The 26,974-nt window shown below is 47.1% G+C and overlaps 1 protein-coding gene across 2 annotated transcripts in view; it reads left to right on the top strand.

The window, feature by feature from the left end:
• The first annotated feature begins 6,477 nt into the window (after positions 1–6,477).
• LRRC7 (leucine rich repeat containing 7) overlaps positions 6,478–26,974 on the top strand; it is a 103,617-nt gene continuing 83,120 nt past the window's right edge. The window contains exons 1-5 of one of the 2 annotated variants that reach the window (XM_054384025.1): positions 6,478–6,684; positions 13,075–13,192; positions 14,639–14,717; positions 15,479–15,568; positions 16,997–17,053. In XM_054384025.1, coding sequence (XP_054240000.1) covers positions 6,496–6,684; positions 13,075–13,192; positions 14,639–14,717; positions 15,479–15,568; positions 16,997–17,053 — 533 coding nt within the window. In that variant the 5' untranslated portion in view covers positions 6,478–6,495. The remainder of the gene's footprint in view (positions 6,685–13,074; positions 13,193–14,638; positions 14,718–15,478; positions 15,569–16,996; positions 17,054–26,974) is intronic. The other variant, XM_054384024.1, reaches the window with a different exon arrangement.

The raw sequence follows: 26,974 nt of genomic DNA, 5'->3' as shown, positions 1-26,974 counted from the left end.
TCCTGCCCTTTTGGGATATTGAGGTTTTGAAGTTTGGGGAGCTATTTTGTTCCATTATTAAATCTTTTTTTGTGTGTTTGTTTTGGTTTTGAGCCATGCAGCAAAAACTCTACCTCTGCTTTTGAAATAGGTAAGGAAAGCATCTCCTCCCTGATTCCTCAGAAACAGGGATTAGTGCCTTTGCTGCACAAAAGATGCAGTAACTGCAGAGAGATTAGATTTTATTGTAATTAATTTCCATAAAGCTGAAGTTTTGCTTTGATTAAGGATTATTTTTAGAAGAGAATAAACTGCAGATAATGATAATGAGAGGCTCATATGATGCTGATAAATACAAGTTTCTCTTCAACTTTCTCTTCAAGTTTCTCTCCTACTTTCTTGAATGTCATTCAAGGAAGAATATTGGGGTTCAAAAGGATTACTGGGAGCTTTTTTGGGGGGGAGGTGTGTTTGTGCTTCCTTTTGTTTTGCTAAGTTGTTCAAAACTGCTGCAGTACAGTTTGTTGTGAGTGCAGGTGTAGAGAGTTAATTATTAGAGGAGATGGTAATCAATTTCCTTCAGCAAAATGGCAATAAGAAAGGCTCCCAGAATCCCAGCATTGTGGGACCTCTGGAGAGCATCCAGTCCAGCCTTGCTTTAGCAGGGGCACCCACAGCAGCTTGCCCAGGACCACAATGGCCAAGTGCATTTGGATACTCCCCAGAGAAGGAGACTCCACAACTTCTCCAGGCAGCCTGCTCCAAGGCTCCAGCACCCTCACAACAAAGAAACTTCTCATCTTAGTTCTTTTGTGACAACCTGCCTGTTCCCACTGCCTTCACAGGTCAGCCTTTGGAGCCTTCCAAGTTGCTGAGTGGTTTGATAAGGCTGAGAGACCTGAGGCTATTGAGCCTGCAGAAGAGCAGCCTCAGAGGGGGTCTGAGCAATGCTCAGCAAGAGATAAAGGACCTGTGGGGGGAGCATGAGGCTGGGGCCAGACTCTTCTCAGTGGTGTCCAGGGACAGGACAAGGGCACAAACTGGAACCCAGGAGGTTCCATCTGAACAGGAGGAGAAAGTTCTTTGTTGTGAGGGTGCTGGAGGCCTGGATCAGGCTGCCCAGAGAGGTTGTGGAGTCTCCTTGTGTGGAGAGCTTCCAAAGCCAGCTGGGCATTGTGATGCTGGGCAAGCTGCTGTGGGTGCTCCTGCTTTAGCAGGGGGGTTGGGCTGGATGATGCCCAGAAGTCCCTTCCAACCCCACTATGCTGGGATTCTTTTATGAATTTAATATTCTTCCACGTGAGACTGAGTAGAGACCCTGAAACATCCTGATTTTTGGCTGGTAGAGACCCTCTAAAATGTACAGAATTAATGTAGATGATGACATATGGTGAGCAACAACCATACTCAGGTATGGAGAAGTCTAGTTCTGTTAAGGGTTTAAGTGTGGAAAATCCCTGAGCACTGGAGTCTTGGTGAGGAAGTAGGAGAAACCTTCTATACAGTTTTCAGGGATTAAGGAATTTTCTGCAGCAGCAATGTGTGGTGACTCAGGATCCCCAGAGCTGGGAGATCAGCTTTCTGTTGGCTCCATTGTACTTGGAGTTTTGGGTCCTGAAGATCTCAAGTAGCAATCTTCCTGCAGTGAGTAACCATCAGAACAAAAGAAAGAAGCCTAATGAAAAATTGTGAAGTAATAAAATCTAGATAGGAAAAGTGTAATCAGCAAAAGCTGGAATTAGTCCAGGTTGGGAATTAATAATACTGAAATTAATAGAAGGTTTAATTACCATTAGTCCACAGGGCATGAAATTTGACTCTTTTTAGTTGTACCACAGGGCCTTTAATTCTGTGCTGGTGGTTTCTGCAATGATTGCAAACAACAATATACAGCCCAGGGGAGAGAGATAGATTGATTGATTGATTTATGTGGTTATTAACATACATACATAATTTATTTTTTATTTTTGTTTTGTTTTCCTTATAATTTTGAAGAGTAAATACAGGACCAGACTATAGGCACATGCAAATCCAAGTTCATGGCTGTTCTTCCACCAAATAGTCAAGGGTCAGGGCTCTATGAATCTTTCTGCTTCCCAAAGGGAAGAGAAAGGGAAGAAGGGAGAGAGACTGATGGGGTGGGAAAGAAACTCAACCAGCTGGGATGGAAAGAAGAAGGATGCCCTGGAATAGAGAGACAGAGGGACACAAAGCAATATGGAACCCAACCCCTGATGGCAATGATGGCACCATGGGCACCACTGCTGCTGGGGGCAGGCACTGGGCAAGTCCCAGCCTGGACTCAGCAGCAGATGGGAACTGGATTCAGGAGCTGGGTTCAGGAGCTGGAGTCATAAACAAGGGGATGGGATTGGAAGGCAGAAGGAACAGAGTCCTCCTGGGACACCAGCCAGGGAAGAAGAGGCTTGACCCTGGTGCTCCCTCAGCTGTCCCTGCAGCTGCCACCCATGGGCTGCAATCCCTTGTTGGGCAGTTGAGGGTCCCCTGTCCTGGCCCCTCCTCCCCACAGGTGCCACCTCTGCCTTCCTGCCCCCAGCATGGGGCACAAGCTGTGGCAGTGCCCTTGGTGTGGGCAGGAGCAAGTGCAAGGCAGAGGCTTTCTGCAGCCCAGCCCAGGCAGTGCCTGTCCCCATCAGGTTCTCACTGCTGGCAGCAGCCCCTGGCTGCAGAAATCCACCCTGAGCCCCAGAGAGTGCCAGCCCTGAGCAGGGGCTGAGCTCAGCACCCACAGCTCTGAGCAGAACCTGCTCTGCTCCAGCCCAGGACACAACAGCAGTTTCCATAGTTGTGTTGCTTCTTACTAAATTTACCAATGCACCACAATTCAGGTGCAAGTACTTTTATTTTTCCAGTATTGATTTTTTTGATTAAATACTAATTGTTCATCATAATACTTCTCAGAAGGGTAGGGCTTGGAATGGACCTCTGGAGATGATCCTCCAGTCTAACCTCCCTGATAAATCAGGGCTACTTGCAGCAGCTTGCCCAGTATCACAATGGCCAGGTGGGTTTGGAAGCTCTCCAGAGAACACTCCACAACCTCTCAGGGATCCATCCATCCAACTCCTGTTCTGGTTTGGTTTTGTTGTTCTTCAGAAGAAGACAGTTCCAATACATATAGAGGGCTGGAGGTGCTCTGCTATGAGGAGAGACTGAGAGAGTTGGGGCTGTTCAGTCTGGAGAAGAGAAGGCTCTGAGGTGACCTTCTTGTGGCCTTCCAGGATCTGAAGGGGGCTCCAAGAAAGCTGGGGAGGGACTTTTTAGGCTCTCAGGGAGTGCCAGGACTGGGGGGAATGGAATCAAGCTGGAAGTGGGGAGATTGAGAGTGGAGGTGAGGAAGAAGTTCTTCCCCAGGAGAGTGGTGAGAGCCTGGAATGGGTTGTGCAGGGAGGTGGTTGAGGCCCCAGCCCTGGAGGTGTTTGCAGCCAGGCTGGATGAGGCTCTGGCCAGCCTGCTGTAGTGTGAGGTGTCCCTGGGCATGGCAGGGGGGTTGGAACTGGATGATCCTTGTGCTCCCTTCCAACCCTGACTGATTCTAGGATTCTATTCTAGGATTCTATGATAACCAGTTAGTACTAGGAAGAAATTCTTTCCAGTGAGGGTGGTGAGACACTGGAACAGGTTGCCCAGGGAGGTTGTGGATGCCCCCTGCCTGGAGATGTTCAAGGCCAGGTTGGATGAAGCCTTGAGCAGCCTGCTCTAGTGGAAGGTGTCCCTGCCCATGGGACAGGGAAGGTTTGAAACTGGATGATCTTTGAGGTCCTTTCCAACCCAACCCATTCTGTAAACCTCTGAGTCCCTCCACCTTAATTCATCATGTCAGTTGGGGCTTTTTTTGCAGCTCTTGAGGAAGGCAAAGTAATTGAATCACTTTTGTTTATCCTCTACGGTTATTTCTTCCTAATTTTTAAACCAATTTTCTACTGCATAAGAAACTGCAGGTATTTTATGAGCTGCAATAATGGGATCCCTTCTGTATACATAAAGAAAAAAGGGGGGGGGGAAGGTTTTAGAATGTTTTTTCTGTTGTAATTGCTATTTTTAGCCCACTTCCAGCACTTCACTCTTAGTCCACTTCCTAGCTGCCCTGTAACACTCTGTGTTGATGGCTTTCTATTCAGATGGGGGTTTTGTTTTCTCTCTCTGCCCACAGCAGAGGGGAAGAATGCAAAGCTAAGTGCTGCATGATGCCTGTGGGAAGGATGGCTCTGGGAGTCATTTGTGAAGTCCATGTCACTGCTGAATTGTTCATTATCTGCAAGTGGCTCCAAAAGCTGCAAATAATTTGCTGTTCCAAGGGCATTGTGTTGTTTTGTGTCAGGGTTTGAAAGGTGTGGTTGCAAGGGCTGCTTCTCTGCTTGAGTACAAGAGAGCTCCCTGTGAGCCAGCAGTGGGACCTTGTGGCCAAGAGGGCCTTCTGCAGGGCATGAAGAAGAGTGTGGCCAGCAGGTTGAAGGAGGTTCTCTTCCCCCTCTGCTCAGCCCTGCTGAGGCCACAGCTGGAGTAGTAGGACCAGGTCTGGGCAACCCATTTCAAAAGAGAAAGGGAACTCCTGGAGAGAGCTCAGTGCAGTTTCTGAAGATGCTGAGGTGCCTGGAGCAGCTCTGTGAAGAGGGAAGGCTGAGAGACCTGGGGCTGCTTAGCCTGGATATGAACATGAGCCAGCAGTGTGCTCAGGTGGCCAATGGGGTCCATGGCATCCTGGCCTGGATCAGCAATAGTGTGGCCAGCAGGAGCAGGGATGTGATTGTTCCCCTTTACTTGGCATTTGGAAATCTACTGGGTCCAGTTTTGGGGCCCTCAATCCCAGATGGGCATTGAGGTGCTGGAGCAGGTCCAAGGAAGAGAAACTAAGCTGCTGAAGGGATTTGAACACAAGTCTTACAAGGAATGGTTGAGGGAACTGGGGTTGTTCAGTCTTCAGAGGAGGAGGCTGAGGGGAGAACTCATCACTTTCTGCAACTACCCAAAGAAATTTGTGGAGGTTGGTCTCTTCTGCCAAGGAATAATTGACAGGACACAAGGAAATGGCCTCAAGTTGTGCCAAAGGAGGTTCAGGTTGGATATTAGGAAAAATTTCTTCACAGAAAGGATGAGCAATCATTAGAACAGGCTGAGAGTGTTGGGATTGTCCAGCCTGGAGAAGAGAAGGCTCCAGGGAGACCTTCTGTTGGCCTTCCAGTACCTGAAAGGGGTCCACAAGAAGGCTGGAGAGGGTCTGTTTGCAGGGGAGGTTTAGGTTGCATCTTAGGAAAACCAAATTTGCATAAAGGGCTCTCAGACACTGGAACAGGCTGCCCAGGGAGGTGATGAAGTCACCATCCCTGGAGGCATTTAAAAGATGCATGGATGTAGTGCTTAGGGATGTGGTGTGGTGGCAGTGGCTTAGCAGTAGGAGGGATTGTGGGAGGTGGGATTGTGACCTCTAGGTGAGAGGCTGAACTTGATGATCTGAAAGATCTGTTCCAATCTCAACCATTCTGTCATTCAATGTTTTCTAGAGTCCTAGGGTAGAAGAATAGATGGTGCTTTGAGATTGGTTTTTGTGTTGACACTGGGAAATGTCACTTCCTCATCTTTTGTCTAAGGACAAACAGAATGCAGGCTCCAGAGATCCCTCAGGGAAAACTGTATCTGATGGACTTCAATCTCGATAATCAAGGACACAGAGCTGTGGGAGGGAGTCCAGAGGAGGGCTACAAAGGTGATCCATGGGCTGGAACACTTCTGCTGTGAGGACAGGCTGAGGGAGCTGGGGTTGTTCAGCCTGGTGAAGAGAAGACTCTGGGGAGACCTAACAGCTGATTTCCAGTACCTGAAAGGATCCTACAGGAAGGCTGGAGAGGAACTTTACCTAAGCATGACTGGTGACAGGACAAGAGGGAATGGTTTGAAGATGAGGGAGAGTAGGTTTAGACTGGATGTTAGGATAGAAGTTCTTCAATATCTTTAGGCTGCCAGGTAGTGACAGGACTGGGGAGAATGGAATCAAGCTGGAAGTGGGGAGATTGAGAGTGGACGTGAGGAAGAAGTTCTTCCCCAGGAGAGTGGTGAGAGCCTGCAATGGGTTGTGCAGGGAGGTGGTTGAGGCCCCATCCCTGGAGGTGTTTGCAGCCAGGCTGGATGAGGCTCTGGCCAGCCTGCTGTAGTGTGAGGTGTCCCTGGCCATGGCAGGGTTCCAACCCTGACTGATTCTGGGATTCTATTCCATGACTCTAAAAGGGTGGTGGGTCTCTGGAACAGGCTGCCCAGGGAGGCTGTGGATGCCTTCTCCCTGTGGGTGTTGGCTGGATGAAGCCTCAAGCAGCCGAGTCTAGTTGAGAGGTGTCCCTGCCTGCGGCAGGCAGCTTGGATGACTTCAGATCACCTCCAAGGCCCCTTCCAACCGAAGCCATTCTATGATTTTTCAAAGTCCTTGTCCCCAGAGCGTTGATGGTTACAGAACACTGTGGGTTTTTCCTCCCTCCCCCTTTTCCTGCAGTATGCTGTTTGGAGATGACAACCAAAAGGAAAATCATCGGCCGCCTCGTGCCCTGCCGGTGCTTTCGTGGCGAAGAGGAAATCGTCTCCGTCTTGGATTACTCTCACTGTGGCCTACAGCAGGTGCCAAAGGAGGTTTTTAACTTTGAACGGACCTTAGAGGAGCTTTACCTAGATGCCAATCAGATTGAAGAGCTACCCAAGGTAATCCATCTTCTGCTTGTGCTACAGATGTCCGTGTGGTGGTCTGCGGGGTGTGCTTCCCATCCAGAGCCCTCGGGGCAGGCAGGTCAGGAGGTCTTGGGTGAGAGGTTGGACTTTGATGATCCTTGAGGTCTTTTCCAACCTTGTTGATTCTGTGACATGGACCTGGTGGAGAGGATCCAGAGGAGGGCAATGCTTAGGGGGTTGGAGCACCTCTGCTACGAGGACAGGCTGAGGGAGCTGGGGGTGTTCAGACTGGAGAAGAGGAGGCTCCAGGGAGTCCTAATAGCAGCCTGAAGGGGGCTACAGAAAGGATGGAGAGAGCCTGTTTGCAAAGGCCTGTGGTGACAGGACAAGAGGCAATGGCTTCAAACTGCAGATTGGCTATCAGGAAGAAGTTCTTCACAATGAGGGTGGTGGAACACTGGAACAGGTTGCCCAGGAGGGGTTGAGGCTCCTTCCCTGGAGGTATTCAAAGTGAGGTTCAACGAGGCCCTGGGCAGCCTGATCTAGTTGGGGATGTCCCTGCTGACTGCAGGGAGGTCAGACTGGATGACCTTTGAAGGTCCCTTCTGGCCTGGACCATTCTATGATTCTGTGATTCTGCCATTGGACTTGGCTCTTGACCAGGAGACCTGTTTGCTGGGGGAGAACTCATGGCTAGTAACTCTAGAGGTTCAATTCCATTTTTACAGAGGTGACAGGACAAGAGGGAATGGTTTGAAGCTTCTTTGAGGAACTCAAGCAGCTAAGCCACCCTTCTTGCAGATGAAGTCAAAGAATGCACTGGGTAGGAAGGGATCCTCAAAGGTCATCTTACAGCATCATAGAATGCATTGGGTTGAGAAGGACCCTCAAAGGTCACCTTATAGAATAGAATGCACTGGATTGAGAAGGAACCTCAAAAGTCACCTTATAGAACTACAGAATGCATCACACTGGAAGGGACCCTCAGCACTCATAGAATCACAGAATTGTTTGGGTTGGAAAAGACCTCTAAGATCACTGAGTCCAATCATCAACCCACCACCACCAGGGACATTAAACTATGGAATGCATTGGGTTGAAAGAGACCTTTAAAGGTCATCCAGTCCAGCAGGGACATCTGCAACTAGATCAGGTTGTTCAGAGCCCCGTTGAGTTTGCCCCTGAATGACTCTGGGGATGGGCTGATGCTTCCTCATGGGGAGGAGCAGGACCACTACTTGTCCTTGCTTCATGCCACAAGAGCAGGGGGCAAACAATGCCTGGCCACTCTTTAAGTAAAGACGTTTTTCCTGATATCTGTTCTAAACCTCCCCTGCTACAACTTGAGGCCATTTCTTCTTGTCCTCTTGCTTGTTCCTCAGGAGAAGAGACCAACCCCCACCTGGCTTCAGCCTCCTCTCAGGGAGTTGTAGAGAGCCAGAAGGTCTCCCCTCAGCCTCCTCTTCTCCAGGCTGAACAATGGTCAGGTCCCTCAGCTGCTCCTCACCAGACCTGTTGTCAGCTTGGTTGCTCTTCTCTGGACCTGCTCCAGCCCTTCAATGTCCTTCTTGGAGCAAGGGAACCAAAGCTGAACTTAATATCCAAGATGTGACCTCACCAGTGCCACACTTGTCAGGATAAGGTGTTTATCCTTGTGGGAGAAGAGCCAGAGCTCCCTGGGGAGTGTTTCTATAACTGGAAATGAGGTCCTGCAGTGGGATGGGTTAAATTGTCCTTCCAGGGTAAAACTTCTTGCATGGATCTTTAAATATTTTCTTCTTTTGATTAATGTTTACTGTAAGGAATTAAAAGTTACTGTAACAAGTGTTCTGGAAACAAAAGAGTGCAAGGTAGTGGAAAAAGCAATTAATAGTAGGTGCTAGCTACATAATGAAGCATGAAGGAATGTAATCCATGCCTTAATTGAATTTTTCTTGACAGTAATGAAAGATGCTTACAAGTTCTTAATTAAACATTGTTCCACTGTAATCCATTCTTCATCATCTCTCTACATATTTCCTACTTGTGCTGTGCACAGGCTCCAGATCCATTCTATTTTCCAGTGTAGGAAGCATCCTTTCTCTCTCCCATGAAGATCCTTTATTTGCATGGAATGGTTCATCAGTGAAGATCATAGAATTGTAGAACTGTTGAGGTTGGAACAGACCTTTGAGATCATCAAGTCCAACCTCCTGCCTAGAGCTTGCAATCCTACCACAAAACCACATCCCCAAACAGGATACCAAAGTGTTTGTTAAATACCTCCAGGGATGGGGACTCCACCACTTCCCTGGGAAGATATTTCAGTGCCTCAGAACCCGTTCTGGGAGTAATTTTTCCCTAATATCACAGCCTCACAGGATATCAGAGGTTGGAAGGGACCTCCAGAGATCATCAGGTCCAACCCCCTGCCAGAGCAGCAGCACTTAGGGTAGTCTGCACAGGAATGCAGCCAGGGGGGGTTGGAAAGGCTCCAGAGAAGGAGACTCCACAACCCCCCTGGGCAGCCTGCTCCAGGGCTCTGGCACCCTCACTGCAAAGAAGTTTCTCCTCATGGTGAGCTGAAATCTTCCCTGTTCAACTTTGAACCCATTGTTCCTTGTCCTATCCCTGTGACCCACCCAAAAGAGCCTGGCCCCCTCCCCTTGACACCCACCCCTCACACATTGAGAGACATTGATCAGATCCCCTCTCAGCCTTCTCTTCTCCACACTAAACAGCCCCAGGGCTCTCAGGCTCTCTTCCCAGGGGAGATGCTCAAGTCCCCTAAGCATCCTCCTGGCTCTCCCTTGGATTCTCTCCAGCAGGTCTCTGTCTCTCTGGAACTGGGGAGCCCCAAACTGGACACAGGATTGCAGGGGTGGTCTCAGCAGGGCAGAGGAGAGAGGGAGAAGAACTTCCCTAGCCCTGCTGGACACAGCTTTCCTGATCCAGCCCAGGATCCCATTGCTCTCTTGGCCACCAGAGCACATTGTTGTTCCATGCAGAACTTGCTGCCCACCAGCACTCCAAGGGCTTTCTGTGTGGAGCTGCTCTCCAGCAGGGCAGCCTCTAACCTGTCCTGGTGCTGTTGTTATTTCTCCCCAGCTGCAGGACCCTGCCCTTGTCCTTATTCAACTCCATGAGGATTGCCTGCAGCCAGCTCTCAGCCTGTCCAGGTCAGGTTGGATGCTGCACAGCCTGAGGGGTGTCAGCCACCCCCCCCAGTTTGGCATCATCAGAACTTGCTGAGGGGACTCTCAATGCCCTCAGCCAGGTCCTTGATAAAGATATTGAACACAACTGGACCCAGGACTGATCCCTGGGGGACACCACTGGCCACAGGCCTCCAAGGTGACTCTGTGCCCCTGATGACAACCTTCTGAATTCTGTTGTGGAGCCAGTTTGCAATCCACCTCCCTGACCAAACATCTGTGGCACATCTCCTGAGCTTTTCTATAAGGATGTTATGGGAGACTGTATCCAAAGCTTCACTGAAGTCAAGATCCATGGCATCCACTGCTCTGCCCTCATCTACCCACTTGGTCATAGTTCAGCTCAGTTCCCTCAGCTGTTCCTCACAGATCTGTTCTCCAGATCCTTCACCAGCTTTGTGGCCCGTCTCTGCACCTGCTCCAGCACCTGCAAGTACTTCTTGTAGTGAGGGGCCCAAATCTGAATCCAGTGAGGTGTGGACTCCCCAGTGCTCATTGCTCACCCTGGTAAGAAACTCAGCCAGCAGGTCCTCTGTGAGGAGGAAAGGCTGAGAGCCCTGGGGCTGGTGAGCCTGCAGAAGAGCAGCCCCAGAGGGGACCTGATCATTGCTCAGCAAAAGATAAAGGACCTTTTGGGGGGCAAGAGGATGGGGCCAGACTTTTCTCAGTGGTGCCCAGTGTCCTTTTCCATCTGAAATGGAGGAGAAACTTTGTTGTGAGGGTGCTTGAGCCCTGGAGCAGGCTGCCCAGAGAGGTTGTGGAGTCTCCTTGTGTGGAGAGCTTCCAAAGCCAGCTGGGCAGTGTGATCCTGGGCAAGCTGCTGTGGGTGCCCCTACTTGGTCAGGGGGCTTGGACTGGATGATCTCCAGAGGTCCCTTCCAACCCCACCATGATGGGATTCTGTGAAAAGCTTCTAGTGAAGGCATTGGAACAGGCTGCCCAGGGAGGTGGTGTAGTCACCAGCCCTGGAGGGAGTCAAGCAAAGATTAGATGTGGCACTTTGGGATACAGTTTAGTGGTCATGGAATTGTTGGGTAGAAGGTTGGACTTGATGATCTTAGAGTTCTTTTCCAAATTCTATGATCCTATGATTCTATTTCCCCCTGTTCTCTCTCATTTTCCTTTGTACTAATTTTTCTTTTCCCCCTCTCTGGATGTGTTTCAAAACCAGGCTGGATCTGGCCTTGAGCAACCTGATCTAGTGGAAGGTGTCCCTTGGCAAGGGGGATGGAACTAGGTGATCTTGAAGGCCCCTTCCAACCCAAACCATTCTATGATTGTCTGATTCTAAACAATATTAGGAAGCTAATACTGCCTGTTGAAAAAAAACCCTTTTAATTGCTCTTAATTTACAGTAAATGCATCATTAAACCTAGCCCTGCCCTTTTAACACAGAAGATTAATGGCAGAGTTCATTTGCTTGCTTCACACCATTCATAATTTTTTTTGTCCTAAGCCTTTATTAATGGTTATTAAACAGTCCAAATAATTTTGTTATCAAATTTTCTGCTTCAGATCTTTTTTTTTTCTCTTTTTTGCTGCACATCTCTGAACTTTTTTGTGCTGCTGAATTAATATTCGAGGAGAGGAAATGTCACTTTTTGTTTTCCTAACATGACACTGGAGTTGCTTAACATCAACTTTTGTATCACAGATTGTGATCCACCACAGGCAGAACCTTTCTCTCCCTGTGAATGTGGATTCATTCATTCTTCCAGAGGAAATTCATCAGGTCCACTTTTTAGTGACTGACCAAATTTTTTGTGCCCCTGATGTTCTGAAATTTTTCTATCATCAGAGTGCTTGATCATGGTTAAAAATCTAAAGAAAAATCACCAGTAAAAACTCGTGCTCATTATCTGCCTTACTTTGGTTGGAAAAGACCTCTAAGAGCATCCAGTCCAACCATCAACCCAACACCACCATTCCCACTAAACCATATCCCCAAGTGCCATCTCCACACATTTCTTGAACACCTCCAGGGATGATGACTCCACCACCTCCCTGGGCAGCCTGTTCCAATGCCTGACCACTCTTGCAGGAAAGAAATTGTTCCTCATGGCCAACCTGAACCTCCCCTCACACATTTTCAGGCCATTTCCTCTTGCTCTTTCACCTGATACTAGGGAAAAGAGTCCAATCTCCACCACCCTCCAAACTCCTTTTAAGGAGTTTGTAGAGAGCCAGAAGGTCTCTTCTCAGCCTCCTCTTCTCCAGACTAAGCAAGCCCAGTTCCCTTAGCTGCTCCTTACCAGACCCTTCACCAGTTTTGTTTCCCATCTCTGGACATGCTCCAACACCTCAATCTCCTTCTTGGATTGAAGGACCCAAAACTGAACCCAGTGTTCAGGCTATGGTCTCACCAGCACTGAGTACAGGGGCTGAGGTGTGGTTGTTCAGCCCAGAGAAGGGAAGCTCCAGGGAGACCTTAGAGCAGCATTCCAGTAACTGAAGGGAGGTCCAGGAGACTTTTTACAATGGCTTGTAGTGACAGGATGAGGGGTGATGGTGTTGAGCTGCAAGAGGGCAGATTGAGACTGGAGATTAGGAAGAAATTCTTTACAGCAAGGGTGGTGAGACACTGGAACAGGTTGCACAGGGAGGTTGTGGATGCCCCTTCCCTGGAGATCATAGAATCATAGAATCAACCAGGTTGGAAGAGACCTCCAAGATCATCCAGTCCAAGCTATTACCCAGCCCTAAGCAATCACCCAGACCATGTCTCATTCAGTCTCCTCTTGAACATCTCCAGCGATGGCAACTCCATCACCTCGCTGATGTTCAAGGCCAGGCTGGATGAGGCCTTGAGCAACCTGGGCTAGTGGAAGGTGTCCCTGCCCATGGCAAGGAGGTTAAAACTAAATGACCTTTAAGGTCCTTTCCAACCCAAACCCTTCTATGAATCTGTGATGTTAAAGGTCTTTTCCAAGCAAACCAATTCTCTGATTCTCTGGAGTGTTTTCTGTCAAGCAGATGCAATCTGTGCTTATATAAGGTCCTGAGCAGGCTGTAAGAATGTCCTCCCAGACAGAACCGGAGAATTGTTTAGGTTGAAAAAGCCTTCATCACATCAATCTAATGGCTTTTCAAAGCATTTTGTTATGGAGCTCTTACCTGGAGTTCTGTATTGTGGTGTTTGTTGCTTTGGTGTAGAAATGGTGATCCCCAACTGCTCTCTATCCTGAAACACTCTAAAGTGTCTTCTTCTTTTTGTTTGTTTGTGTTGCAGCAACTGTTCAACTGTCAAGCTTTACGCAAGCTGAGCATACCAGACAATGACCTTTCAAGTCTGCCAACCACTATTGCTAGCTTAGTTAACCTCAAGGAACTTGATATCAGTAAAAATGGTAAGAGATCCACAGGATACCTAAGGGTTTTTAAAGCTTTTGCAATGAACATGGACATTACTGGTGGTTTAATTGCTTGTAATGAAGAAGCTCACACTGTAGAAGCTTTGCTGCTCTTCTGGATGATGTGCTATTGTCCCTTCTGAGGAGTCTGGGTAGATACCTACCTCATTTACTGTTCTTTGAAGAGCAAATGAGGTTTCTTAGAGCACAGTGTACCATGATGAGTTGTGATTCCCATTGGAAACTGAAGTGGGAGTCCCTTTTTTTTTTTTTCAGTGGGCTTCTGAACAATTCCGCTTTCCAAAGTGGCTTGATACAGCCTGGGCTCTTCTGTAGTGTCTGTAAGCATCTAAAGCTGGAGGCAAACAACTGCCAGGATTTATCATCCAACCAGTGACTCATTTGCTGATGTGCATTCTTGAACCTGCATTTGCATATTTATGTGCCTAAAATCCTTTGCATGTACACTTAAGTGCCTTTGTTTTGAAAATGAGGCTTAAGCACTCTTGAAAGCCCTGAAAAATTCCTTATCAGTGTAGACCTGGAGACTCTCAGGATTGTGTTTGTGCTCCCCTGAGTAGAGAGGGAAGCCTTGAGAAAAAAAGATAAGTAGTTCAGAAAGAAAAGGCAGGCATGAATCAGTACAAATGATGTCACTATTTAACTCCAGAAGATTATGTAAGTCAAGCATTAGCATAATCATTTCATTCCAGGGCATGTTATCTCTTCTGGTGTATTTATTTAGTGCTTCAGCATCACTTTTTGGACTTCAATACTAAAATATGTGTGTTTTTCCTGGTAGAGCTTAAGTCTGGCCTGAAAAATGCTAGATTCTACATTCATACTAAAATATGTGTGTTTTTCCTGGTGGAGCTTAAGCCTGGCCTGAAAAATGCCAGAGTCTACATTCATACTAAACTATGTCTGTTCTTCCTGGTAGAATTAGATTATAATGCTAAAATTTCAGTCTGCTTCCTGGTGGAGCTTAAGTCTGATCTGGAAAATGCCAGAGTCTACTTTAATACTAAGCTATGTGTGTTCTGCCTTGTAGAACTAGACTCTAATGGTAAAACATGAATGTTGCTCCTGGTGGGGCTTAAGTCTGATCTGAAAAATGCCTAATACTGTTTTTAACACTAAACTTTCTGGTAGAAATGGATTATAATGCTAAAATATGAATGTTGTTCCTGGTGGAGCTTAAGTCTGGTCTGAAAAAAAATGCCTAATTCTACTTTAATACTACACTGTGTGTTCTTCCTGGTGGAACTAAGCTATAATCCTAAAATATAAGTCTTCTTCCTGGTAGAGCTTAAGTCTGATCTGAAAAATGATAAATTAACTCATCTATGAACAGAAGTTAAACAGTTTTGGTTGGTTGGTTTTCCTTAGAGGTACATGCTAATTCTTTCAGTACTTATATATTTTTTTTTCTTTTTTAAACAGGAATTCAAGATTTCCCAGAAAATATTAAATGTTGTAAGTGCTTAACAATTATTGAAGCCAGTGTCAATCCTGTCTCGAAGTGAGTATCAGCAGCTTGTGTTTTCTATACTGCAAGGGCAGCAAAACCCACCCAAAGTGAACTAAAATGTGAAGCTTTTGGATCAAGTTCCTTAGCAGGATCAAGCTGAATTTTTTTTTCAGTTGTTTGAAGTCCAGGGTTTGCTGTAGCTGCATAAAGATCTGTGGACTATGTGATAAGTGTGGTGTCTTTTCATGTAGTAGTAGTAGTGCTGGCAAAGCAGCCAAAGCTTTTTGTCTTTGGGAAGTGATACAACCTCATGTGCAATAATGTCTTGGTTGGGACTTTGGCAACCTTTACTCCTTCCCAAAACTGGCAACAGTAGTGACCAGAAAAAAAAACAACCCAACACAACACCCTGTGGTGTAATCCTGTGAGCTAGGAAGTGGAGTGAAGGAGATGAAAGGCTGAAATTTTACTATTTCCCTTTGAAACTTAAAGAGAAAAGAAAAGTAAGAAAGAAAATGCCTTTGAAGCCTCTTGAAAGCTTGAAACCTGAGGTAGGAAGGGGATAAAAAGACCTTGGACATGCCAATCATTTCCACTTTGTGTGGTTAGAGCAACGTGGAAAAGAGGAGGAGGGGCAAAAATGTTGTCTGCAACAAATAAGTTCTTGAGAAGTTGGGTAGGAAAAGAAGGTGAGAAGGAAAGAGTCATCTTTCTCTTCCTAAATATACATTGTTATTATTTCCATAGCAACTTTGGTGTGAGCATTAAGCTTTTCCCTCGTTTTTGGGGTGTGTTGTTTTTTTTTTTTTTAGGCTGCCAGATGGCTTCACACAACTTCTAAATTTGACCCAGCTCTATCTAAATGATGCCTTCTTGGAGTTTCTTCCAGCTAACTTTGGAAGGTAAGAATTAGTCATCAAAGCATGTTGCTCTTCCCTATGAACCCAGCCTCAGCTTGAAGGGATCATTTGAAAGCTGTGTTCTTGTAAAAATCAAAGAACCCTAGAATGGCTTAGGTTGGAAGGGACCTCAGAGATCATCTACTCCAACCTCCCTGCCATGGGCAGGGACAGCTCTCAACTAGACTTGAAAGAAAAAAGTGAGAAAAAAAAAAAGAAGAAAAAGAAAAAAAATCAACCCAAAGATATTTTGGCTTTTCAGTCTTATTTTTATAAAAGTGATGTCATCAAGGATTTTATAATGAAGAGAGATTGAGTCTGGTGGCTTAGGATAAAAATGAGAACAGATTGCAGTTGAAGAAGAGGAGTGTCCTTGATCAGATGGGTTGTTGACTTGTGGCTAGGACAGAAGACACACCAGTACAGGACAAAGGACCTTCAGGAAAAATATTGTTCCTGATACCCAACCTAAACCTCTCCTGGTGCACCTTGAGGCTTCTACCACTTAGAAATTTCTTTCTAAGAACAAAATTCTTTTGCAGTGAGGGTGGTGAGACACTGGAACAGGTTGTCCTGGGAGGTTGTGGATGCCCCCTCCCCGGAGGTGTTCAAGACCAGGTTGGATGAGACCTTGAGCAACCTGGGCTAGTGAAAGGTATCCCTGCCCATGGCAGGGGGTTAGAACTGGATGATCTTGAAGGTCTCTTCCAACCCAAACCATTTCATGATTCTGTGATACTAGGGAGAAGAGACCAATACCTACCTGGCTACTGACCTCAACTTTCTACAACTTTCAGGGAGTTGTAGAAAGCCAGAAGGTCTCCCCTCAGGCTCCTTTTTTCCAGCCCAAACAAAACCCATTCCCTCAACAGCTCCTCACCAGACCTGTTCTCCAGACCCATCACCAGCTTTGTTCCCTTCTCTGGACCTGCTCCAGCCCCTCAATGTCCTTCTTGGAGTGAGGGACCCAAAACTGAACCCAAGATTTTTCAGGTGTGGCCTTACCAGTGCATTGCTGCCCTTGCCTGAAGCCATTTGCTCCTGAATCCATTTTCTACCATACCCAGCCTCACAATAACTTGACAATTTACTCATGTGCCTGAAGCAGACTTTGTTGTTGTTGTTGTTGAAAGAAGCTGTTTCAAATAACCTTTATGGATTCTTCAACCAGGTTTAGGCTGGAAATTAGGAACAATTTCTTCCTTGGAAGAGTGGTCAGACATTGGAACAGGCTGCCCAGGGAGGTGATGGAGTCACCATCCCTGGAGGTGTTCAAGAAATGTGTCCACATGGCACCTGGGGACATGGTTTAATGGCCAGGGTGGTGTTGGGCTGATGGTTGGACTTGATACCTTGGAGGTCTTTTGCAACCAAAGCAATTCTATGGTTTTATGACCCTCTGGACTAATAATTTTTCTGCCCTCTTTCTAGACTTGTCAAATTGCGAATTTTGGAGTTAAGAGAAAACCACTTGAAAACTCTACCAAAGTAAGTGAATGTTGGCATAAGTCTCTTTCACCTGCTCATTCCAAAAGTGTCAAACAATTTCCTTGTTAGCCTTGCAGTGGCCTCATTTCTCTTCAGAGTTATTCTTTTTTTTTTTCCCCCACTATGATTTTAATAAACTCTCCTGAAGGTTTTTCAGCTGAGAGCAAACATAATGGACGATGGAGATTGGTACATTCACTGACTTGTAGCTTAATATCCCAAGAGTAGAAGGTGACATCTTAAAACATGAGCTGTCAGTTGGAAAACATGGGGGAAAAAACCTGGAAATCAACATCTGAGCTCACCTTGATCAGTGGTTATGTGGTGGCAGTTTCCTCATCAAGGAGGAATCTGAGCTGTTGAAAACATATTTGAGGTAACCTCAGTAGAACCATCTCCCCATATGGGTCTGCCCAAAAATTAAAGGGATTTGGTGCTTTACAATGAAACCAAGTTGAGGAACCTGAGTCATCAAACTCTTGAAGACACATCTCTTGAGCCTGTACACAAATGAAATGTGTTGGGTGTGGTCCACAAGGAAATTGGGAAGCCTGAATCATCAGACCCTTGAAGAAACACCACTGGGGTTGGGGAACCTGAATCATCAGACCTTTGAAGGAACAGCACTTGGGTTGTGTTTCTTGGTACTATTCACCCCAAAAAAAGGAAGTTGCTAAAATTTGTTGCCATCATTTGACCTTTTAAATGGTATTTTGAGAAGGAAACAAGTAAGGGATGCTAAATGTGTTATGGATTTTACAGGGTAAAGGTAGGAAGTTGTAATTCCTAAAGCAAGGAATATGTTTCTGGATTCAAACCAGTTGGTTGCTCCAACAGGGATCCCAACCAGTGAAAAAATACCTATGGATCTGGGGACTGTTGGGATTGGGATTGGGATTGTGTGGCCCCATTATGGTGGTGGCAAGAGACTGTATCAATTATTAAGTGTTGCTAATACTCAATTCTGTGTTATTTAGCTCGTTTAGGAAGGGCATCCTTTCAGCAAGCCTGCACTTATCAACATCTGCTACTGCTTTGACCTCTGATGGGATATGGTGACATTTCCACTACTTCCTGTGGGCTTTTATCCACAGCCCTCTCCCTTCTTAAAGGCAAACTACATTGTCTGTCCAATATTTATTCTTGATAGCAGTTAAAAACCCTTTTTGGTGTAAAATTGCCTCTTTCCTTTGCTCTGAGTCACACTGACCATTTTGAAAAACAACCCAAAAAAACCCAAACCCACCACAAACCAAACCCAGCTTCAGGCTGCCACCAAAGTGTTGATCTGTGTTGACAAATGAGACCTGTTTAGGACAATAGGTTTGCAGCTTTTGAGGTCTTGATCTTCTGAAAGGGAGTGATGTATCTGTGGGATCTAGGGTGTGGACCTGCTGTGGTATCTCCATGGGATATAGGGTATGGACAGGGGGTAGGGTAAAGAGCTGTGGTGGTATCTCCATGGGATCTAGGGTATGGACCTGCTGTGGTGTCTCCATGGGATCTAGGGTATGGACCTGCTGTGGTATCTCCATGGGATGTAGGATGTGGACCTGCTGTGGTACATCCATGTGATCTAGGCTGTAGAACTCTTGTGGTACCTCCATGGGATCCAGGCTGTGGACATGCTGTGCTATCTCCCTGTGACCTAGGGTCTGTGGTGGTGTATCCATGGGATTTGGGCTATATCCATGCTGTAGGGTATATCCATATGACCCAGAGTACCTCCTAAACTGCCCTCTCTTCCAGAAGGCACCTGCAAAGTCTTTGCATGCAGAAGGTGCTTGTTGGAATGGATGGATGTGTGTGTGCTGGGATCGAAGAGCTGGAAGTCCACAACAGAAGGATTTTGACTGAACAGAGGATTTTTATACTTCTGATCTACTTCTAATCCAACTGGAGATCATAGAACCATAGAACAGTAGGGGTTGGAAGGGACCTCCAGAAATCATCAAGTCCAACTCCCCTGCCAAAGCAGAATCACCTAGGGCAGGTCACACAGGAACACATTCAGATGAGTCTTGAAGGTCTCCAGAGGAGGAGACTCCACAACCTCTCTGAGCAAACATGAGTCATTGATTTGGCTCCTGAAGCAGCACTGATGACTCCTGGGACATTTTCCTCCATGCCCCTTCACAGGGTATGGACTTTCAGAACCCCATCCAGTGGAATCTCAAGGTGGTAACAGATTTTGGTTTTTTCTTTTTACTGAATCCAATGAAACAAAGGTTGGGAATGTGGGTGATGATTACTCATAAAAACATCATTTCATTTCTTTTCTGTGGCACCTGGTGTTTAACAGGCAAAGTTTGGTCAAGATTCCTATTGAAGTGCAGTAGCCTCCACACCATGTTTGTAAAGGTGGTGGAGTGTGACTGTCCCCACTCTATGCTCTTGATGTAAGGAGGGCCTTTGATGCTGGTAACCAAGGGAGACATTATTTTAGGCATGTTTGTTCTCTGCTCTTTGCTGTGGCAGAAGGCTTTGCTATATACTACCGAGACCAACTGGAAATAGAAGGCTCTGCTTATGCAAAAGCTGTCCTTCAGGCTGCTCCAGGAGAGGGACAGCTGTGTTATGAAATCAGGGAAGAGGAGGAAAGCTAGCAAGGTCATTTCTGTATCAGCTGGGGCAAGAATCACAGAATCAGTCAGGATGGAAAAGATCATAGAATCATAAAATCATAGAATCCTAGAATCAGTCAGGGTTGGAAGGGACCACAAGGCTCATCCAGTTCCAACCCCCCTGCCATGCCCAGGGACACCTCACACTACAGCAGGCTGGCCAGAGCCTCATCCAGCCTGGCTGCAAACACCTCCAGGGATGGGGCCTCAACCACCTCCCTGCACAACCCATTCCAGGCTCTCACCACTCTCCTGGGGAAGAACTTCTTCCTCACCTCCACTCTGCATCTCCCCACTTCCAGCTTCATTCCATTCCCCCCAATCCTGTCACTCCCTGAGAGCCTAAAAAGTCCCTCCCCAGCTTTCTTGGAGCCCCCTTCAGATCCTGCAAGGCCACAAGAAGGTCACCTCAGAGCCTTCTCTTCTCCAGACTCAACAGCCCCAACTCTTTCAGTCTGTCCTCATAGCAGAGGAGCTCCAGCCCTCTGCTCATCCTGGTGGCCCTTCTCTGGACACCTTGCAGCATCTCCAGATCCCTCTTGGAATAGAGGCTCCAGACCTGGATGCAGTACTCCAGGTGGATCTCCAAGATCATCAAGTCCAACCATCAACCCAACACCACCATGACCATTAAACCATGTCCCCTAGTGGCATGTCTACATATTTTTTGATCACCTCCAGGAATGGTGACTCCATCACCTCCTTGGGCAGCCTGTTCCAATGCCTGACCAAAAGGGAGATCTCTGCATTTCTAGGGTTCAGTTCTTTCCAATGAGGGTTGTGAGACACTGGAACAGGTTGCCCAGGGAGGTTGTGGATGTTCCCACCCTGGAGGTGTTGAAGGACAGGTTGGATGAGACCTTGAGCAACCTGGTTTAGTGTGAGGTGTCCCTGCCCATGGCACGGTAGTTGGAACTGGATGGTCTTTAAAGTACCTTCCCATCCAAACCATTCTGTGATCCCATGATATTAGAGTGTTAATATAGAGGAGGTACCTCCTGCTCCTTTTTACCTTACTATGGTAAAAAGATGGTAACTACTGGTCTCAAGCAGCATCTCTTGGTCAGGAAGACCACAGCTGAGCATGGGAGGTTGGAGTGATGAGGTCATGGGCAAATACTGCAGAGTGGCAGGGAGAACTAAAGAAGCATTTAGGCTTTGTAGGGAAACAGAAAATTCAGTACCAGACTCGATTTATTTTCTCAGTCAATAAGAGAAGGAAAATTGTGATGATGAAATTGTGTCTGCAATAGAACCCACCTGCAGTTAGGGGGGAAAAAACGCAGTTGTATAAATCAGGATGTATTTTACAAGCTCATTGCAAAGAAAGTGATGCAGATCTTTCAGATACATAGCTGAAGGTGTTCTTTCTTATGGAATCATGGAATAGTTGGGGTTGAAGGGATTCTAAAGCTCATCTAGCCCAACCCCCCTGCAGTCAGCAGGGACATCTGCAGCTAGAGCAGGCTGCTCAGAGCCCCAACCAACCTGAGCTGCAATGGTTCCAGGGATAGGGCATAAAATCATGGAATTATTAAGGCTGGAAAAGACCTCTAAGATCATCAGGTCCAATCCTCCACCCAACACCTCCACAACCACCAGACTGTGTCCCATAGTGCCACACTGCCACCTCTCTGGGCAACCTTGGCCAGGGTCTCACCACCCTCAGTGTCAAACATTTCTCTCTTCACTCTGAATCTCCCTCTTTGAGTTCAAACCATCACCCCTTGTCCTGTCACAACAGGCCCTGCTCAAAACCTGTCCCCAGCTTTCTGATCAGCCCCTTTAAATACTGAAAGGCCACCAGAAGTTGTCCCTGAAGCCTTCTCCAGGCTAAGCAAACCCAAGATGAAAATGAAAGAGTGGTCAGGCATTGGAACAGGCTGCCCAGGGAAATAGTGGAGTCCCCATCCCTGGAGGTGTTCAAGAAAGGTGTGTCCATGGCACCTGGGGACATGGTTTAATGGTCATGGTGGTGTTGGGTTGATGGTTGGACTCAGTGATCTTGGAGGTCTTCTCCAACCAAAGCAATTCTGTGGTTCCAAGTCACTGCTCTGTGCAGGCTCCTCCTGGAATGATTTGGAACTTGTTGTGACATTAGTTGCACAGTTCCCAATTCTGCAGCTCTGAAGCAGTGGGGGAGAGGCTTCATGTGTCATCCAGGCAGGGTGTCTGGGCTCTGACTGTGACTCAGCCTGGTAGCACTGGGAGCCCAAACTCTCCATACAAATTCAGAAAATTAATTTAGTTTTGCTTCTCTGACCTTCTTCTTTTTTTTTTTTTTTTTTGACTGAGCATTCCTCTTAGATCTTTTCCATAGACTCTGTCAGGCTCCCTTCTCCTGAGGGACAGGAAGAAAGGTTTCATTATTGCTTTTTATGCCTTTTTAAAAAGTATTTCTGAAGCTATTTTCAGCTCTTTATAGATAACCATGTTGCTCTGTTTTCCTTATTTGAACATGATTTCATCTTTTTTAAAGGATGTTTTCCAAGTCTTCTGTATTTTCTAGCTTGTCATGTTGGCTTTGGATTTTCTCAAATCCTTCTGAGAGGTGATTTTTAGTGCTTTAAGGGTCTTGATCTTCTCCCAGCAGTGATTTAACTTGCTTAGCTGATGTGGAGAACTTCTCACTGAGATTATTTCATAGTTTCATAGATTTATAAAATGGTTTGGGTTGGAAGAGAGTTCAAAGATCATCCAGTTCCAACTCCCTGCCATGGGCAGGGACACCTTCCACCAGCCCAGGTTGCACAAGACCTCATCCAGCCTGGCCTTGAACACCTCCAGGGAGGGGACATCCACAACTGGGAAACATGTTCCAGTAAAGAATTTCTTTCTAATCTCCAGTCTGAATCTCCCCTCCTCAAGCTTCAATCCATTCCCTCTCATCCTGTCACGATAAACTCTTGTAAGATCATCCCCCCCATCTTTCTTGTAGCCTCCTTCAGGTGCTGGAATGCTGCTAGAAGGTCTCCTGGAGCCTTCTTTTCTCTAGGCTGAACAGAGTCATACCTGCTCAGAGTCATTTTGAGAAAGGCTCTCTGCACCTACCTGAAGGGAGGTTGTAGCCAGGAGGGGGTTGGTCTCTTCTCCCAGGCAACCAGCACCAGAACAAGAGGACACAGTCTCAAGCTGTGCCAGGGGAGGTTTAGGCTGGAGGTGAGGAGAAAGTTCTTCAGAGAAAGAGTGATCTGCCTTTGGAATGTGCTGCCCAGGGAGGTGGTGGAGTCACCATCCCTGCAGGTGTTCACAAAAGGATTGGATGTGGCACTTGGAGCCATGGTTGAGTTAGTCATGAGGTGCTGGGGGATAGGTTGGACTTGATGATCTCTGAGGTCCTTTCCAACCTTGTTGATTCTATGACTCTATAACAAACTCAGAGGCAGGACATTACTCCTGAGGGTCTTCTCATGTGGTTCTCCACCTTGCTCACCACTTGAGTTCAGTTAGTCACTGTTTGAGTGAGGGACAGACTGGCAGGCTGGGAAATGAGGTTGGCATGAGGATCAAGGTTTGGATTATGTTGGCTGCTGAGAACTTGGATCCCATGAGCAATGTGACTGCTGGTGTGAGAGAGTCTTCGTTGGCCTACCCTAGGAAAAATTTATCTTAGAATCATAGAATCCTAGAATCAGTCAGGGTTGGAAGGGACCACAAGGCTCATCCAGTTCCAACCCCCCTGCCATGCCCAGGGACACCTCACACTACAGCAGGCTGGCCAGAGCCTCATCCAGCCTGGCTGCAAACACCTCCAGGGATGGGGCCACAACCACTTCCCTTTATTCCATTCCCCCCAGTCCTGTCACTCCCTGAGAGCCTAAAAAGTCCCTCCCCAGCTTTCTTGGAGCCCCCTTCAGATCCTGGAAGGCCACAAGAAGGTCACCTCAGAGCCTTCTCTTCTCCAGACTCAACAGCCCCAACTCTTTCAGTCTGTCCTCATAGCAGGGGAGCTCCAGCCCTCTGCTCATCCTGGTGGCCCTTCTCTGGACACCTTGCAGCATCTCCAGATCCCTCTTGGAATAGAGGCTCCAGACCTGGATGCAGTACTCCAGGTGGGGTCTCAGCAGAGCTGAGCAGAGGGGGAGAATCCCCTCCCTTGCCCTGCTGGCCACACTTCTCCTGATGCAGCCCAGGCTCTGCTTGGCTTTCTGGGCTGCAAGTGCACACTGACAGCTCCTGCTGAGCTTCTCATCCCCCAGCACCCCCAAGTCCCTCTCCTCAGGGCTGCTCTCCAGCCAGTCCCTGCCCAGCCTCACCTCTAGGGTACTAATTGATTTTGGTCAAGTGTTTGAGGAACCATAACACATACACAAAGCTCAGAGGTGGTTCCCCACAACTAACATTCATCACTTTGCCTGTTGGCTTGCTGAGGATCTGTGGTTACACCAGGCCAGCACCAAGTTCTTACTGCAATTTAAGTAAATCATTAATTCTTTAAACCTGTCAGCTAAATGTACAGCTGTGGTTGGAAAAGGGACATTCTATGGAACAATAGCTTCACACTTGTTTAACCATTAAATTTAAGCTTGGTCTTGTTGTTTTCAGAGCCAGGTTAGATGAGGCCTTGAGCAACCTGGGCTAGTAGAAGGTGACCCTGCCTATGCTAGAGGGATTTGAACTAGATGATCTTCAAGGCTTCTTCTTCCAACCAAAGCCATTTTATGTGTCTGTTGTTCCTACTCCTATGGAAACTGATTCATTTGCATTGCATTTTGCATTTTCTGAGCTTTCTCTGTCATAAATATTCATTGCTCTCCATAGCAACAAATATCAGCAGACCTTCCACTCCTAAACTGAATCTTGTTGGGGCATTAACATCCTGAGAGCAATCAAAAATATTTCCTGTCTTGGGAAAGGATATGGAAACTCCATCTTGTGCCAAGCAGCCAGGCAACTTGTCTGTGCTTTGTCAAAAATCAGAGAAGAATTGCTTGGGTTGGAAAGACTTCTAAGACCATCCAGTCCAACCATCAACCCAACACCACCATGGCCACTAAACCATGTCTCAAAGTGCCATGGCCACAGGTTTGTTGGATACCTGCATGGATGGTGACTCCAGCACCTCCCTGGGCAGCCTGTTCCAGTGCCTGACCACTCTTGCAGCACAGAAAAAACCTTGGAGTAGCTGGTATGATCTTTGCTCCTGGAGCTGTTTGGGGTTGAGGAAACACCTTTTGGGGCTTTTGTGGAATGTGTTGCTCTGTAGAATAGAGAACTTGTAGAAGCTGCATTTGTAAATGGTGAGTCACAAGTCTCAGAGAAGCTGTAGGTGTTAGTAATTGATGAGAAAATACTTCTATTTGTTGTCCTCATCCTTATGACTCACTGTTTACCCTCTGAAGCTGTGGCTTCTCATCTCTTCTTTGGTTTTCTGGGCAGTAGATACCACTGCTCCTTGTTTTTCTGCATGACTGTGCTGATAGGAAATAACACACAATGGAGATGCTGCCAAAAGGTGGGCTTACAGCAGATTTCTCTGGGTCTTTGCCTATTGCTCAGAATTAATGTGCTTTGTGAGGAGTAAAATTTGTAGATCAGGTTCTGAAGTACAGCTTCCAAGATGCTGAAGATGGCAGCAATTGAAAACTGGGTGGAATTTAACAGCACCTTCTTCTATCCCCTGATACTAGGGAGAAGAAACCAACCCCCCTGTTATGAATCTGTGATTTGTGTCAAGAGGTGAGTTAGGAGTGAAGTTCAAGGAGCTCACTCAGGGAGTTGTAGAGAGCAATGAGGTCTCCCCTCAGCCTCCTTTTCTCCACGATGAACAACCCCAGGTTCCTCAGCTGCTCCTCACCATTCCTGCTCTCCAAACCCATCCCCAGCTTCATTTTCCTCCTGGAGTGAGGGGCCCAAAAGTGAAGCCAGGATTTGAGGTGTGGCCTCACCAGTGCCAGTTCCCACACTCTGAGATTGCAAATATTCTCATCATGCACTGATGGCCTGCTGTCTTCAGATAGTGTCTCTAGCTGAGTTTTAGAAGACCCATTCCAGAAGATGTACTGCTTTGGCACCAGGATCTTCAGGCAGTGCCAACATTTCAGTAAGCAGCTACCAGCACCTGTCTTATTTTTAGGGCTTTTTTTTAAGCTAAATATAGTTGCTGTTCAGAGAAGATGTAGAAAAATTTATGATATTTCTTTTCTTATTCTAAGAAGGTTTTCCTGGCACACACAAGGAGTCAAACTTGGCTGAAACATTGCCTTCATCCATCATGTCCAAAGGTAGTGGTGGCATTTTCTTTTCTGGCCATAACTCCAGCAAGGAGAAGATCTAACTAGAGCTCCTCCTCATACTGCAGTGAAGATATATCATCAGCACAGCTTCTGCCATCCATGGTAATCCTGAGCTTATCAAACTGTAATTGGTGGTTCTTACCTCGTGGGCTTCATGCTGTCTGATTTGAATGGGTCCAGTGGGCAAGGGGAAGAACATAGCAGAAATTGGAGCCTTGGAAGTAGGGCTCTTTCAGACTCCAGATTATTTTGTTTTCCTTATTGATCACACAATCCCAGCAAGGTGGAGGTTGGAAGGGAGCTCAGGAGATCATTCAGGGGCACCCACAGCAGCTTGCCCAGCATCACAATGCCCAGCTGGCTTTGGAAGTTCTGCAGACAAAGAGACTCCACAACCTCTCTGGGCAGCCTGCTCCAGGGCTCCAGCACCCTCACAACAAACAAATTTCTCCTCCTGTTCAGATGGAACCTCCTGGGTTCCAGTTTGTGCCCATTGCCCCTTGTCCTGTCCCTGGGCACCACTGAGAAGAGTCTGGCCACATCCTCTTGCCCCCCACAGGTCCTTTAGCTCTTGCAGAGCATTGCTCAGCTCCCCTCTGGGGCTGCTCTTCTGCAGGCTCACCAGCCCCAGGGCTCTCAGCCTTTCCTCCTCACAGGGATGCTCCAGGCCCCTCAGCATTTCTGTAGCCTCCACTGGACTCTCTCCAGTAGTTTATCTCTCTCGACCTGGAGAGCCCAGAACTGGATCTAAGACTCCAGCTGTAACCTTACCAGGGCAGAGTAGAGTGGAAGAAGAACTTCCCTTGATCTCTTGGCCACAGTATTCTTGATGCCCCTCCAAGAGAGCCTTGGCCTTCTTGGCCCATTGCTGGTTCATGGGGAACTTCTTGTCCACCAGTGCTTCCAGGACCTTCTCTATGGAGATACTTTCTAGCAGGTCCCCCTCTCACTTGTACTGGTGCAGGAGGTTATTCCTCCTCAGCAGGAGGATCCTCAGCTTGCCCTGGTTGAACTTTGTGAGAAACTACTTATTTACCTCTTTAAACCTTCCATTTAGCAGA

Source organism: Indicator indicator, chromosome 10, assembly GCF_027791375.1.
Source record: "Indicator indicator isolate 239-I01 chromosome 10, UM_Iind_1.1, whole genome shotgun sequence".
Lineage (NCBI taxonomy): Eukaryota > Metazoa > Chordata > Aves > Piciformes > Indicatoridae > Indicator > Indicator indicator.
Note: the sequence above shows the minus strand (reverse complement) of the source record. Positions and strands in the feature narration are given on the sequence as shown.